At 41.4% G+C, this 16,706-nt stretch overlaps 1 protein-coding gene across 4 annotated transcripts in view; it reads left to right on the top strand.

The window, feature by feature from the left end:
• LOC108707956 (sperm-associated antigen 5) overlaps positions 1 to 16,706 on the top strand; it is a 46,428-nt gene that overhangs the window by 14,377 nt on the left and 15,345 nt on the right. For all 4 annotated transcript variants that reach the window (XM_018246123.2, XM_018246125.2, XM_018246124.2 and 1 more), the window contains exons 12-20: positions 1,081 to 1,153; positions 1,583 to 1,730; positions 1,883 to 1,936; positions 7,739 to 7,853; positions 9,278 to 9,411; positions 12,368 to 12,536; positions 14,365 to 14,476; positions 14,574 to 14,648; positions 15,630 to 15,756. In XM_018246123.2, coding sequence (XP_018101612.1) covers positions 1,081 to 1,153; positions 1,583 to 1,730; positions 1,883 to 1,936; positions 7,739 to 7,853; positions 9,278 to 9,411; positions 12,368 to 12,536; positions 14,365 to 14,476; positions 14,574 to 14,648; positions 15,630 to 15,756 — 1,007 coding nt within the window. The remainder of the gene's footprint in view (positions 1 to 1,080; positions 1,154 to 1,582; positions 1,731 to 1,882; positions 1,937 to 7,738; positions 7,854 to 9,277; positions 9,412 to 12,367; positions 12,537 to 14,364; positions 14,477 to 14,573; positions 14,649 to 15,629; positions 15,757 to 16,706) is intronic.

Below are 16,706 nucleotides of genomic sequence, written 5' to 3'. Positions count from 1 at the left end.
TTATCTTTTGTTAGGGAGTTGCTATCTGGTTACCTTCCCACTGTTCTGTTGTTAGGCTGCTGGGGGGGGGAGGGGGGATGATATCACTCCAACTTGCAGTCCAGCAGTAAAGAGTGACTGAAGTTTATCAGAGCACAAGTCACATGACTGGGGGCAGCTGGGAAACTGACAATATATCTAGCCTCATGTCAGATTTCAAAATTAAATATAAAAAAAATCAGTTTGCTCTTTTGAGAAATGGATTTCAGGGCAGAATTCTGCTGGAGCACCACGATTAACTGATGTGTTTTGAAAAAAAAACTTTTCCCATGACAGTATCCCTTAAAGGGCATGTAAAGGCAAAATAAAATCCCATTTTTACTTTCTTTTATGAAAAAGAAACCTATCTCCAATATACTTTAATTAAAAAATGTGTACCGTTTTTATAAGAAACCGGACTGTATGCAGTGAAATTCTCCCTTCATTTACTGCTGTGGATAGGAATTGTCAGATGGTCCCTAACTGCTGAGCAGGGAAACAATCATACTTATGAACAGCAGGGGGAGCCCCCGCCTTACTTCCCAGCCATGCAGAACTCAAGCAGCTTTGTTTATGACGATCCCTAAGCAGCCCAGACCACACTGAGCATGTGCACAGTCTTAGTCTTACAAAGATGTTTAACAAAGTTACAAGATGGTGCCAACTTTGAAAGCATAAATTATTTGTTTGATTAGGCTTTTGGTGCAGTAAGTTTATATTTAGTATACAAAATACAGCATTTCTAGCCTTATTCTATTTTAGACTTTACGTGTCCTTTAAAGTTTAAAACTCCCATATGGTTGACCTTTTATTGGCCACCTCTGGGATCACATGAATGTAGATGGGAGCTACAACATGGAGCTGGCCACTGCACCTGTATAAACTATAATAATAAAAAAAAAAAGTGCTCACTACATTTTAAACCATTAACCAGGGGTGCAATGAGGCTGTGACCACAACATTCGTACAGATAAAGGTGGGGTCTTCTGCTAGCACCTACTTATCCACTCCTGTTTTAGTGTTTCACTTTTTGGTGCTCCATGATTTATTTGTTCTTCGCAGATTTGCAATCAATTGGAGGATATGAAGTCACAGAGCGTTCAGCTGGAAACAGAAATAACTCGTTTTAGTTCAGGTTTGTATTCTCTGAAATTGCATTATTTGTCATTTTATTTTTTTTTAAATGTTTTTATTTGGAATTTTGGAACATATTTGTTGGTTAATATTGATTGTACATCAGGATTTCCTTCTATTTCAATAACATTGTATAAAAACAGTATAACAACATTACAATTATATTATCATGATAACATTTCTAACAATTAGCTTGTATGACTTCTGTGTTGAGACCCTATAGAGAATTTTGTGGATAGAAGGCTAACAACCGATTTATTTGATGACTCCTGGGGGGGTTTATTTGTCTTTTTAAGGACGATTAATGTAGTGAGGTGCAATAAGGTCACATTATTGCCTTATTTATTCTGTCAGAGCAGTTTTGGAATAGCTTGTAAGAAAGTGGAAATAAACATGATATTCTGTGAAAAGATCTGATTATGTGTTTTAGAGCTGTCGTCCCTGATGGAACAAATATGTACACTCCAGTCGGAAAATGATCACCTCAAACGGGAAAACTCTGAAAAGACAGAGGAACTGAGCGCTATGGATTCATCTTTAAAACTGCTAGAAAAGGAGCTTAATGAGACAGCCATTCGGTGAGAAGCTCTAATATTAGATACTGATGAATATAAATACAAATCTTCTTAATATCTTCTCTTTGGGTGTAATGTGTAAAATTACAGATTGTTTGTCTGTTCGGTTTCTTTTATTGCCAGGAATGTCACACTTGTTTGAAATTCTCTTTCAGGGAACAAGAAAGTAAACAACACAACAAGAAACTCTCAGCTGAAACTGTGCCAAGGTGCTCACTGTTTTCTACTTTTATGTCTATGTGTTTAGGACTTAATGTTTTGTTTTTTTTTACATCTGTTATAACATTATCTTTATGCTATTTATAATTTTGCCGTAAGATATGTATTCCAATTTTTTCCACCTTCCCCCCCAATTTGCATATGCGGATTCAGTTCGGCCGAATCCTGCTGAAAAAGGGACAATCGGGTTGGCAAAACAGGTTTAGGAACTTCAATTACTTACAAAGGCAGAGCTATGCGCAAAAAAGATCAGCATGACCTATTGGTAACTTTTAATCTAGATTCATATTTTTAAAAATACATTTTTTAGTGTCCATATCACTTTAAAGGGCATGTAAAGGCAAAAAGAATAAAATCCCATTTCTCCAGTGTCGGCTTGGGGGACATAGGAACAGTGGGTATAGCTGGTACCACTGGGGCAGGACACAACAATAGATAAAATAAAAGTAGCTCCTCCCCTGCCAGCTATACCCCCCAGCAGGCTTTCAGTTTTTTTGTTGTGATCTCTAGGGGTAGGACAGAATTTTTTTCTGCTATTATATTTTCTTCAATTCTTATCACAGGAGTGACCAAGGACCTCTACACTGAGAAGCTGGTCTCTTTGGGTCATCTCCCAATGTTGGACTGTCTCCGGGGTTAATTGGAGTGTGTTTATTGCTTCCAACCACCCAGTTTGATCATACATTCCCCCCCACAGGTGGCGGAATTGACTGGCCGGATGACTTGTATAAAGCCTGGAAGGTCTGCGAAACGAGAGTAGTGCAGTAGGCTTATCCTTACATTCTACACTGCCTTCAGCATAGGAGGGGTTACTCTGCTAAGCAGCACATCCATCTCCATTCCTCCCTCCCCTCTCTCCCCTGCTAGCAGTCGTGATTGTGTCTGTTCATGACACAGGGGGAAGGCTCTTAGTGGGAGCGGAGTCAGGAGTGAAGGGGTAGCTGTTTTCAAAAAGCTGACTCACATATTATTATTCTGCTCCGGTTGACGCGCTTACCTTTACACGCGAGGTAGGAGCGCGTCACTTCCGGGTTGCGCACTTCCGTCCGCGCTCTTCACAAAAGCCGCCAAAATTGAAATCCCTTGCGCCTTAAAGCAAAGTTATTCTGTGCAAAGGACACAGCAGGGTTGGCGAGTGCCACAGCAGACGGACCGTTAACCCCTTACTGCCTGCCTACCTTCTCTACAGGTAGGCTGTACAGGTAGGCTCTACAGTTTGGCTGCCATTAAAACTTCAGGGGCTTCTCACATAGATCCCTCCCCTGATCCACATGTTATCCCTCAGTGGGCATCACAGTTGGCTACTGGAATTCCAATATTGGCTCAATCCTTTTATCTCACCTCGAGAGCCCTAAGACCAGAACACACAAACGTAGGGCACCACCCTCTCCCTCAGAGGATGAGAGTGACGATGACTATCGTGATACTTCTCCCTTCCTTCCTGACCCAGTACTCTCGGAAGGAGAGTTATCTCAGAGCGACCCAGGAGGATGATGAAGCTCACACTCATTCCTCTGAATCCGTAGACGCTCTAATTAATTCAGAGCTCACCACACTTCATCTTCAGGAACCGGAAGATGCCTCTGAAAAACCTACATCACTATTCAAGAGACACAACAAGGTGTCTCTAGTTTTTCCACCTCATTCTCAGTTAGACCAGATAATTCAGCAAGAATGGGATAAGCCAGAAAGACGTTTTCAAACTAACAGACGTTTCCTAAAGAATTATCCTTTTAACAAGGAAGCGGCAGAACGATGGACATCTCCTTCAGTAGACGCACCAGTATCTAAACTTTCCAAGAATACTGCCCTACCAGTTCCAGATGCATCGTCCTTCAAAGACGACATGGACAAAAAGATGGAGGGTCTACTACGTTTAGCCTTTTCAGCTTCTGGCACCGCACTTCAGCCAGCACTTGCCACAGCTTGGGTCAGCAGGGCCATTCAGCCATGGTCAGACTCCTTACTGGAGGCCATTCAAGCAGGAACCCCACGCAACGAACTTTCGTTGTGGGCTTCTCAGATCAAAGAAGCCAACGACTATATTTGTGAAGCTTCCCTCAATACAGTACAAGTGATTAGTCAAACATCTGCATTCACGGTTGCTGCTCAATGGTCCATATGGCTCAAGTTATGGTCGGCGGACATGTTGTCTAAAAAGTCCCTTACATCCATTCCTTTTAAGGTAAAACTGTTATTTGGACCAGATCTAGATAAGATAAGTCAAGCAACCGGGGCAAGAGCATCCTCCTGCCTCAACCTCGAACACGCTCTTTTTTTCGCAGAGGCAAGTGTTTTTCGCGGCCTTAAGAACAAAAATTCAAGAGCATCTCCGACTCTACAATCGACTTCAGGAAGATGCCGCTGGAGCGGCAAGTCCAAAACTGTCTGGCAGGGCCGGAAGCCCTTTACCAAACCCACAGACAAAACCGCATCAGCATGACGACCCCCCCCCCCCCCCGCGTGGGCCACGGGGCCATAGGAGGGAGATTGCAACATTTCTCAACTTCCTGGCTCTCCCTCACCCAGGACCCTTGGGTACACGAGATAGTGTCTCACGGTTATCACCTGGAGTTTTCATCTATGCCGCCCCGACATTTCTTCATGTCCAGACTCCCTCAGGAGCGAACAAGACAAAGCGCATTCCAATCCGTCATCTCCAGATTGCTTCAAACAGAGGTGATAATTTCCGTACCACCCGGAGAAAGAGTCATGGGTTGCTACTCCAACCTTTTCATAGTACCCAAGAAAGATGGGTCATTCCGACCAGTTCTGGACCACAAGGAATTGAACAAATGTATCCTTCCACACAAATTCAAGATGGGAGTCTCTCTTCGCTCTGTCAGCAGCGACGCTTCCGGGAGAATTCCTAGTGTCACTAGACATAAAGGACGATTACCTGCATGTTCCTATTTTCCCTCCACATCAGAGATTTACGCTTTGCCTGCCAAAACATTCACTACCAATTCACAGCTCTGCCATTCGGCCTAACGTCAGCTCCCTGGGTCTTCACGAAGATCATGGCTGCAGCTACAGCAGTGATCAGGAAGAGGGAAATCTTGATCACCCCACATCTGGACGATCTTCTAGTAAAGGCTCGATCAGCTCTGGAGACCCAACAAGCACTTCAGTTCACAATGACGACTTCAGGACTTGGGATGGTACCTCAACAGGAACAAGTCTTCCCTGATTCCCAGTCAGTCTGCAGTTTTTCTCGTGATGAAATTCGATACTCTGGCGCAAAAGGTATGTCTCCCACACGAGAAGATCTTACGCCTACAAGCGTTAGTCAAAGATATGCTAGCAATGCCGACTCATTCGGCCAGATTCTGCATGAAAGTTCTAGGAGTAATGGTGTCGACAATGGAAGCAGTACCTCTTGCACAATTCCACCTCAGGGAATTGCAGTGGAACATCCTTTGGTCTTGGAGGAAATCCCTCCTCCAGACGATTCGCATATCCAGGAGAACTCGGTTATCCCTGACTGGTGGCTGAAGATTGGCAATCTCACAAAGGGAAGACCAATCGGAAGCCCAAGGTGGCGTGTCCTCACAACAGAAGCAAGTCTATTCGGTTGGGGTGCAGTCCTAGAGTGCAAATAGCCCAGAGACTATGGTCAAAGGAAGAGAGCACACTGTCGATCAACCCATTAGAAATTCAAGCAATTCAATTGGGTCTGATGCACTGGCAGAGGAAGCTGCAGGGCCAAGCTGTCAAGATTCAGACAACTCGACGGCAGTAGCCTACATAAACCACCAGGGAGGCACAAGAAGCAGAGGGGCTCTGAACGAAGTAAAGCTCCTCTTCCGTTGGTCGGAAAACAATCAGACTCTGCTGTCGGCTATCTACATTCCAGGAGTCCAAAACTGGGAAGCAGACTTCCTAAGCAGGCAGTCTCTGGATCTAGGCGAATGGTCGCTCAAGGACAAGATCTTCGAAGACATAATAGAGAGATTGGGAGTACCAGAAGGGGATCTCATGGTGACTCGACAGAATCGAACAGTATCCAACTTCTTCACCCGGTACCAGGACCCTCTAGCAAAGGGGGTTGATGCGCTAACATCGGACTGGAACTTCCGAATGGCCTATGCCTTTCCCCGCCTTCTCTAATTCCATGAATGATCAGAAAGCTGCAAGGATAAGACAACCCTCATAGCTCCCAGATGGCTGCGAAGAACGTGGTACTCGGATCTACTAAACATGTCAATAGATGAACCCTGGGTTCTGCCTCCACTAGCATATCTCCTCTCACAGGGGCTGATCCTCCATCCAAAACCGGCGAGCCATGATTCTAAAACAAAGCGGTTTTTCAGACGCAGCGGTCAGAACTATGAGAGCAGCTCGGAAACCCGTATCTGCCAGAACCTACCATAGAGTCTAGAAGACCTACCGACAGTGGTGTTCAGGAACCAAGCCTCTGCAGAGTGGCTGTGTAAGGCGGCGACATGGACTTCGATCGATTTGTTTGCAAAATTTTACCACTTTTGACATCTTTTACAACCTCTGACACGTCCCCACTGTTCCTGTGTCCCCCAAGCTGACACTGGAGAAAAGGAGATTTTGTGTACTCACCGTTAAATCTCTTTCTCTTCAGTCGCTTGGGGGACACAGGACGTCCCTCCCTGGATAGGGGCTGTCAAATCCTAATCCGACGTGGTCTAGTAAATACTTTTTCAGCTATTATGTTAAATTAAAAGTTGAATTTAATCCATGATGACTATGGTACAAACTGAACGGCAACGCCCCCTGCTGGGGGGTATAGCTGGCAGGGGAGGAGCTAGTTTTATTCTATCTATTTTTGTGTCCTTCCCCAGTGGTACCAGCTATACCCACTGTTCATGTGTCCCCGAAGTGACTGAAGAGAGAGATTTAACGGTGAGTACACAAAATCTCCTTTTTTACTTTCTTTAATGAAAAAGAAACCTATCTCCAATATACTTCAATTAAAAAATGTGTACCGTTTTTATAAGAAATCTGACTGTATGCAGTGAAATTCTCCCTTCATTTACTGCTGTGGATAGGAATTGTCAGATGGTCCCTAACTGCTGAGCAGGGAAACAATCAAACTTATGAACAGCAGGGGGAGCCCCCGTCTTCCCAGCCATGCAGAACTCAAGTAGCTTTGTTTATGACGATCCCTAAGCAGCCCAGACCACACTGAGCATGTGCACAGTCTTAGTCTTGCAAAGATGTTTAACAAAGTTACAAGATGGTGACCCCCTGTAGCCAACTTTGAAAGCATAAATTATTTGTTTGATTAGGCTTGTGGTGCAGTAAGTTCATGTTTATATTTAGTATACAAAATACAGCATTTCTAGCCTTATTCTATTTTAGACTTTACATGCCCTTTAAGTGTTTTTGTCAAACTTCCTGACTCTCACACAATACTTGCTTACTCCATTATTGGCAGAATCTATGCAAAGTAGTATTGTGATATATGTTTGAGTTAGGGCTGTAGCAGTAAGCCTGTTTTTGCCTCTGTGCTCTATTTCCTTTCCATTTCAGCAGCCAGTCCACTAAACTCTTGTAGCCAGTCCCCCCATTAGACACACTTGCTCTCTATTTATATGTAGAGAGGCAGAGGTGATTCACCCATCACCTCTGCCTGTGAATGGAAGAGTTTGCAAATCTCTTCTAACTTATGTAACCTAAACGCAGACTATTATTTAAACACAAAGGCCGAGCATAAACTATTAAACTGGCACCGCATGCCCACATGGACTCTGAGACAATGTGGGAAACTCGTTTCTTTTATTATATCATGCATTTAAATGGGTCTTTTCAATATCTAGGTTGGAGCAGGAACTGTCAGAGGCTTTACAACAGAAAGCGGCTCTACAGATAAAGATACAAGAGCTTCAAATGCACCACACATCCCAGGCTGCAGCTTACAAAGAGAGCATTGAGGTCAGTGTGCTGGTAAAGGATTTATAACATAAAATTAAATCACTTAAAGGCCCCCTATACACTCCCATTTTCATTTTCTAATGGACATAATGAAAATCTGGATGTCTATCTTATTGTTAAAGGGATGCTGTCATGGGATTTGTTTTTAAACACATCAGTTAATAGTGCTGTCCCAGCAGACTTCTGCACTGAAATCCATTTCTCAAAAGAGCAAACAGATTTTTTTTTTTTTATTTAATTTTGAAATCTGACATGGGGCTAGACATATTGTCAGTTTCCCAGCTGCCCCAGTCATGTGACTTGTGCTCTGATAAACCTCAGTCACTCTTTACTGCTGTACTGCAAGTTGGAGTGATATCACCCCTCCCTTTCCCCCCCCCCAGCAGCCTAACAGAACAATGGGAAGGTAACCAGATAGCAGCTCCCTAAGAAACGCACTCAAAAGTAAAAATCCAGGTCCCACTGCGACACATTCCATTCCATTGATTAGGTGAAACAGCCTGACGGAAAGCAGTAAATCCTAAAGTGCTGGCTCTTTCTAAAAGCACATAACCAGGCAAATGACCTGAGATTGCTGCCTACACGCCAATATTACAACCAAAAAAAAAATACACTTGCTGGTTCCGGAACTAAATTTTATTTTGTAGACTGAATTATTTGCAGTGAAAACAGTGTAATTTAGAAATAAAAACTACACCATCAAAAGCATGACAGAATCCCTTTAAAGGGGTTGTTCACCTTCCAAACACTTTTTTTTTTCAATTCAGTTGTTTTTAGATTGTTCCCCAGAAATTATTTTCCATTATTTATTTTTTTTTAGGTTTTATCCAAAATCCAAAGTTTAAATTTGAATGTTCATGTCTCTGGTGTTTGAGTCTGGCAGCTCAGTAATTCAGGTGCAGACTCTAAATGGTTACAATTTTGCAACATTTTATTGATACATTTCTCAGCAGCATCTCTGGAGTATTAGCAACTATTGTATCAAGTCTAACAGCTGCCTTTAATGAAACCTAGAGATTCTGCTCAGCAGGGACAAAGATAAGAAATGTATCAACTAAATGTATCCATTTTGAACAGTTTACAGGATCGGCGACCCCCTCCCAGAGCTGCTTTAGAAGGTGAAAAATGACACTTTACACTTCAATATTAGAAAAACCGTCACACATAGAAAGTAATTGGAAAAAGTCGTTATTTCTGGTGATCTATCTGAAACCAAGTAATTGTTTGAAGGTGAACAACCCCTTTAACGTTTCAGCGTTTATTGATGTTTTTTTAAGTTTTTGCATTGCTGAAAGTAGCCTCTGGGTCTAAAGATAACTTGCCCTCAAGTTCCCTTATCACCTCCCATAGTTTCCCTCTGTGTCTTAGGCTAGTGCCACATACCCTCAGGTGCATTCTCCTAGTGTATCCTTTCTGTTAACTAGTTCCTTGAGCAAGAGAACCATGTGTGGTTTGAGCAGGTCGCAGAAACAGAGTCACAGCTGAAGAAAAATCTCTTTGCCTTACGTGAAAGAAACCTGCAGTGTGAGACTCAGAAGGACACCATCAGCGAATTACAGTAAGCTTCTTTCCTTTATGCCCACTTTCATTTTTTAATTTAGTGTCGAAATCTGATTTCAAGTTTTGTTAGGCTGGCTCAGTTTTTAAATGTTTATCACTTGTGTATAGTGGTTTTTTTTTTTTTTTAGAACACACCTGCTCTGCTGTACGATATTAAGATATGATGCATGCAACATTAATAAATAATAGTCTAATAAAAGAGATGACCAGAAAACTGGTTATTTGGGTATTATTTGCATTAAAGGAGAAAGAAATGTTAACATTTAAACAAGCCTTATCAGAAAGGTCCACCTAAATGTACCAGTAAACCCTCAAAGTAATGCTGCTCTGAGTCCTCTGTTGAAAGAAACACCACATTTCTTTCCTTCTATTGTGTACACATGGGCTTCTGTATCAGACTTCCTGTTTTCAGCCTGAACCTCCAGGGCTAGGGCTTGAGCATGCTCAGTTTGCTCCCCTCCCTCCCTTCTCTGCTGTAATCTGAGCCCAGAGCTATAAGGGAGCAGGGAGAGACTCGGGCAGGAAGTGATGTCACACCAAGCTAATACTGCAGCTGCTATCCTAAACAAACAGAGCTTCTAGAGCTTTTTACTCGGGTATGATAAAAACATTCTACAGAATAAATATAGCATTCTAGCTTGCACTATTGCAGCTACCGGTAATCTATTGGCAATAAAATGCCTCTGTAACTCTCCTTTAAAAATCTTAATACACAGGATGTATACAATTTGCAAAAATATTTAATTACAATGAACGTGTGCTGTAAAAGGCCTTTGTGCCTAACTGGTAGTAGACAGAAGTTTTTTTCCGTCCAGCTTCTGCCCTCAGAGAAGGAAAAATGAGACCACGATCTTCTCAGAACGATCGTACGACCGTATGAATTTACCATCAACTAAAAAGACCAATTTGCCAGGAAAACAAAGGGGAGCTGCCTGCTTGGCCCTGCAAACATAGAGAGATTGCACTGGGACCAACAAAGATTTTTTGACCTGGCCGATCAATTTCCTGACAGATGTCGGCCGAAAAATCGTAAGATGTACGATCATTCGAATCCCACTAACTGCACGATAATTTCGAAGGATCGGTCGGACTTCCCTAAAATTGGTTGTTCGGCAAGAAGAATCGTCGCGTCTATGGGGAGCTTAAAGCTTGTCAAACAATACACTGTGAGATCCTCTAATTTGGCAAGGTCGTCAACAAGCAATCTTTGCCTGCCTTGGCCACCCACATCCTGGACCAAATTGGTCTGATATTCGTTTTCCCTGGTCAGCAATGGAATCATACTGTGATCGATCACCAAATCAGGATTTTATCACCTGCTCAATTGTTGGTCAGGCTGATGGAATGGACCTATAAACTGGGCAAGTTGTGTATGGGCAGACTTACAAATAGGTTGTCTAACCAATCCTAGCTAGAGAAAAATGGCTTTGCAGTAACAGTAAATAAATATAAAAAAAGGGACTATGTTTGTTGTAGTTTTATATATTTGTCTTTTTGGACCAAGTCCTTTGATATATGGTCTGTGAACCACCATAAATCAGATGGTTTGGTCCAGCTCTGGTACATATGAGCAGACTGGATTAGTGTGAAAAGGAAGGCCCCTTCTTCTGTGAATTAAAGGCATATGTCATGATTTGTGTGGTGTAGTTTCTTTTACTATGCATTGCAAATAATTCATTGTACAATGTAAAATTTTACTTTGAAACCAAGTAATAGATATATTTTTTTTTGTATTGATGGTGTGCAGGCAGTTATCTAAGTTCAATATGCATTCCAGATCCAGTGTTTCCAGAAACACAGCACAATACTAGTTGTCCTTTCAGGCAGCTCCTGCCTTTAGCTATTCAGCTCCTGAACTGTAGGAATTCTCCTTCTAGGATGCTAGCTTCATATCTACCACTAGGTGGCAAATGGTAGCATTTTGTCAATTCAGGAATAGGATCTGTTATCCAAAAGGCTCGGGACCTGGGGTTTTCCGTAGTTTGGATCTTCATACCTTGTCTACTAGAAGATCATGTAAACATTAAATAAGCCCAAATAGACTGGCTTTGCCTTCAATAAGGATTAATTATGGCTTTGCCTTCAATAAGGATTAATTATATCTTAGTTTGAAACAAGTACAAGCTACTGTTTTATTATTACAGAGGAAAAAGGTAATCATTTTTAAATTTGGATTATTTGGATAAAATTGAGTCTAAGGGTTGATGGCCTTTTCGTAATTCCGAATATTCTGGATAACAATTTTCCGGCCAACTGATCCCATACATGTACAGACAATTTTTTTAATTAAATCTACTACAGTCGACTTTTGAAAGGGGATCTGGGGTGTCGGAGCATATTGCCTCTTATTGTATATAATAGATCTGAGGCTAAAGTTCCCCTTGCGTTATGTAAAATGTTATAATTCAATCTAAAAAATTTAGTCCTAGTACAAATGGATTTCAGTGTAGGAAATAGTCTCCCTTTTAAAGAGGTAGTTCACCTTTATGTTGACTTTTAATGTGTTGCAAACTGGCCATTTTGTTTCATAGTTTCATTATTTGCCTTACTCTGGCCTCAGCAGCCAGAGAAAAGTTGTTCTGTAGAGCTACAATTTTATTGTTATCGAGCTGCTGCTGAAAAATAGGCTAAATATTACTAAAAGTCAACCACCCCTTTAATTAGGGTTGCCACCTTTTCTGAAAAAAAATTCCGGCCTTCCTATAGGTTTCTTTTTTTCCCTATTAATAACATTGGGATCAATCATCCTTTTTAACGGCCAGGCCAGAAAAAATACCGGCCAGGTGGCAACCCTACCTTTAATATACAATCTATCCATGCATTTATGGGCCAAATTGTTCATTAGAAGTGACTCTTTTGTAATCAGATTTTGCTTTTCTGCAACTTTTATATTTGCTACATCCAAGTATGCGTACTTTATATATAAGTGGAAACATAAACTTCCTCTTATACAGGAGTGAGCTGAGTAAACTAAAGGAAGAACTTCAGTCAACAAAGGCGACGGCCAACGATACACTGTCGAAAATGGGTAAAGAGATATCAGATTCATCCTCAGAAGCGAGTAAAATCAGAGACCATCTGCTTTGTGTGAAAGAACAATTAATGGACACATTGCAAGCAGAGGTACAGTATGTAGAACGGATTCCATTTAAAAACCATTCTTAAAGTGCAAATATATTTACTTTAAAGGCCATTAAGAAAAGACAAATTGGAATCAATTACAATTAACACTGATGTTCGTGTTATTTCCAGCATGGAGATTGACATTTCTCTCTGTATTTGTTGTATGTGTTGCATAAACAAACCCTCCGTTTTTGGAAACCCAGTTTTTGTTTGCGTTTTAGGCCGTTTCTCTGATTGTGTAGATACAGGCAGAGAAAAAGCCAATCCAAAACCGATCTTCTTCTTGATGCATTTGCACTGATAAGGCACAATATCAGCCTGTGTGCAAACATGGAGCAGATTTGTGTGAAAATGCATCATTTACATTTGTAAGTGATCATAAAACATCCTATACAACAAGTGAACATTTATGTGGTCTCAGATCTGAAATAAGCTGTAACATCAGGAAATGGGTCAAAGTTGTCTAAACTGGGAACAATCATTGTTACTCTAGCCTGTGTCACTTTCCAGTGTTTGAAATTCAACTTGTTATAAAAGAGAAGGCAATCTATATGCAAAAATGCATGGAAAAAGTGATGCTAGATGATACTGTCTTCAACGCTATTGGGAACAGTAATGAGGTGCTGCACAATGGCAAACACACTTCTTGCAGTCAGGTGCAAGGGTAACTTAACCACTTTTAATTTATTTACACTCAAACAAGCAATAGTTCAGGCCTGCCCAGTCCTTTATCAAGCCTTGTATTTATAGATGTACTTTATAACCACAACTATTGTATTTTATGTGCATTTGCAATATAGGTCCTATTATGGGACCTATTATCCAGAATGCTTGGGACCTGTGGTTTTCCAATCCTTCCATTGTTTGGATTTCTATACCTGTACATCCATAGAGCATGTTACAGATACAAGTTTTGCTCAAAAACCTTTCCATGTGAGTAATATAACTGCATGGACACATTCCATCCGTTTGTAGCCTTGGGGAAAAAAAGGCTACATTTATTGTTCTATTATTATTATTATTTTCTGTGAATATAAGAAAAATATTAAAGGAAAGCAATAGGAGCTTTACAGACAAAATAGACTTGAAGGATCCCAAGGCTCAGGACTAGATTCCATGTGCCAAGCTGGCCAGTTTTTTTTTTTGTTGTTTAGTTATTTTCAGATTGTTCACCAGAAAGACTTTTTTCAATTGCTTTCCTCAGTGGGATGTTAGCAACTATTGTATCAGTAACAGCTGTCTTTAATGAAACTCGGTAGTGATGAGTGGGCCGGCCCGAAACCCACGAGTGAGGCAGGCTTGGGCCAGCTACCACAAAGAAATCTTCGGGTCCCTTCCCCTCTCCCTGCCAGCGATCTCACACTGCCAGCCCTGCCCCTTTCATGACATCACCGCTGGGCTGGCGCAGGTCTATAAATAGAGGGGTCTGGTTAGGGTTGGGAGGGCTCAGGTGCGGGTCAAGGAAAATTCAACCTGCACACCAGTAAGACATCGGGGATTCTGCTCAGCAGGACCGAAGAAAAGAAATTTATCAAATTAGAAAAGCTTAAAGAGCTGGCAACCTCCCTGCCACAGCTGCTTCAGAGAGACACAAGATGGTGAAAAATGAATATTTTAAGTTTCAATATTAGAAAAATGGTCACAAATAGAAAGTAGTTGAAAAAACGTCTATTTCTGTTGAACAAAAAACGACAGACACTGCTTTCATTCACCAAAATGTGTTCTGGTTATCCTGGCATTGTAATTACAAAAGCAATTTTACTTGTTTAAAATCCTTGAGTAAATTATATAATGATTTGAACAATAAATTCTATAATGATCTGAACAGGTATCAGGCGCTTCCCAAATGCCAGAGACACCTGCGAGAGGACTTAAGAGTTGCTCCTCTACTTACATGATCAATAGCACCAAAAAGCCTCAGTCTGAACAAGCCAAAACAGGTATGAATGTAACAGATATAAATTCTTACTTATTGTATTACTTTGTTGTTGTCTCGCAAACCTCTAATCTGTCCTTTCTTTCTCTTTCACCCTGCAGCCAAAAATGCTGAAAGCCTTTGGAGTGAGACAAGTGCCTTTACCGTTGTAAAACCAGTGACCTCCCCCACTGCAGGTACTTTATTTTTAAATTATTTTTGGGTGCTATGTAGCTATACATTGTCTGTGATAGCACTCACTAGCCAGTGTAGTTTAACTAGAGGCTGGGTTTCTGCTAAGAGCAGCAGGTAGAGGCACATCTCAGAAATTTAGTTTCAGCCCCTCCATCATTTCTAAGCATTGCGTTTGCATTGGTATTTCCTGTATATATTATTGGTTGCTATTTAATGGACAAGGAAGAATGATGGGCAGTTTTAGCTGTGAAGTCGTAAGCAATTTTGGGTGTCTGGACCCAGCTCCAGCAACCAACCCCCCCTGGGTCCGCCCCTCTTTTTCCCACCACTGTGCAGCCACTCTATTGCTCTAGCCTGGGGGCAGCCAAGTACTATGACACGCATGGGGCCCTGCCTAACTTCATCTCAGCCCTAAACTGGCTTCATTCCCACTTTTGGGTATCTGGAGTTTGAGTTGCCAAAAAATGTAACGTCTCAGACTCCTAATAACTTAAAATGCAAGCACTGAAAATAATCAAATCAGATTTAAGAGGAACCAAAACTGTCATATTTGCGTGCACAGGTCTATAAATAGAGGGGACATAGTGGGCCGGATTAGGGGTTGGGTGGTTGCGGGTCAAGAAAAGCTCAACCTGTATATCACTACAGGTACAGGATCCCTTATCCGGAAACCCGAAATCCAGTCTCCCATAGACTCCATTTATAATCCAAATTTTTTAAAATGATTTCCCTTTTCTCTGTAATAATAAAACAGTAGCTTGTACTTGATCCCAACTAAGATATAATTAATACTTATTGGAAGCAAAACCAGCCTATTGGGTTTATTAAATGTTTAAATGAATTTCTAGTAGACTTAAGGCATGAAGACCCAAATTACGGAAAGAACCGTTATTCAGAAAACCACAGGTCCCGAGCATTCTGGATAACAGATCCCATACATTTATAAATGCATTATAAATTCTCTTCATTCTTTTAAACTGCAGATAACAAGGGGGAAACTCTTCCGGGTGTCATATGTGAATTAGGTGAAATTGTGTCAAACTTTGCCGTCTCCTCTTCACATGTCATTGGAGTGAAGAAACAAGATATTGAAGACCTTAAGAGAGAAATGTGAGTGATATACTTATCTCTTAGATGTTTGCACATTTTATCTTTTCTATAATAGTCCATTTAAGCAATATTGTTGATATATTTTTAATATTCGGATGCCCATATTAGATTCTTGTTTATCCTTTATACACACAGTATTTTTTTTAAAGAATGCTTTTTATTGAATTTTAACAACACATAGAAATTAGGGGGGGAAAGAGGGTAAGAAAGAGAGAAGAAAGAAAAAATAATAAATAGCAATAATTTTGCTGGAGGCACAAATGACAGTTACAGTGAGGTCGCTAGTGATTCAGTCCATGGAGACCAGACATCTTCAAATTTCCCTGGACACCCTCTCGCCACATAGGTAAGTTTGTAAAGTTCCAATTGAGAGTTGACAAGGGCGATCCAGTGCTGCAAAGTCGGGGGTGATGGTCCCATCCAGTGAAGTGCAACAGTCTTTTTACCGTAGAACAAAAGCAGTCTCATTAAGGTTCTAGTTCGGGCTCTGGGTACCATGGAGTCTACTAATCCCAACAGACAAGTGGCCGGGTTAAGTACCTGGGGCAGGGCTAGTTCTGTTCCCATAAATTGAGTGACCTGGTGCCAAAACCTGTGCACAGCAGGACAATGCCACATCATATGAAGAAAATCGGCTAGCTGTTCACTACACCTCGGACACTTAGGTAGATCACGTTTACCCATAGCATGTAGTTTTTGAGGGGTGAGATAGGTCTGATGCACAATTTTAAACTGAACCAGTTTGTCCCTAGTGCTGACAAGGGGTTTATACAAAGAACCAATAATTTCGTCCCAGTCATCTTGGGTTAACTGAATCCCACTGGCTTCCCATTTATATTTAACTCTAGGGCGTGGGTCATATTTCCGAGATAGGAGCAGCTTGTAGGACTTAGAAAGGAGCTTCACCTTAAGTGGGCGGGAGATCAGGTCCTCAATGTCAGGAGACTGCA

Source organism: Xenopus laevis, chromosome 2L (assembly GCF_017654675.1).
Source record: "Xenopus laevis strain J_2021 chromosome 2L, Xenopus_laevis_v10.1, whole genome shotgun sequence".
In the NCBI taxonomy this organism is placed as follows: Eukaryota; Metazoa; Chordata; class Amphibia; order Anura; family Pipidae; genus Xenopus; species Xenopus laevis.
This window is presented reverse-complemented; position numbering and strand designations above follow the sequence as displayed.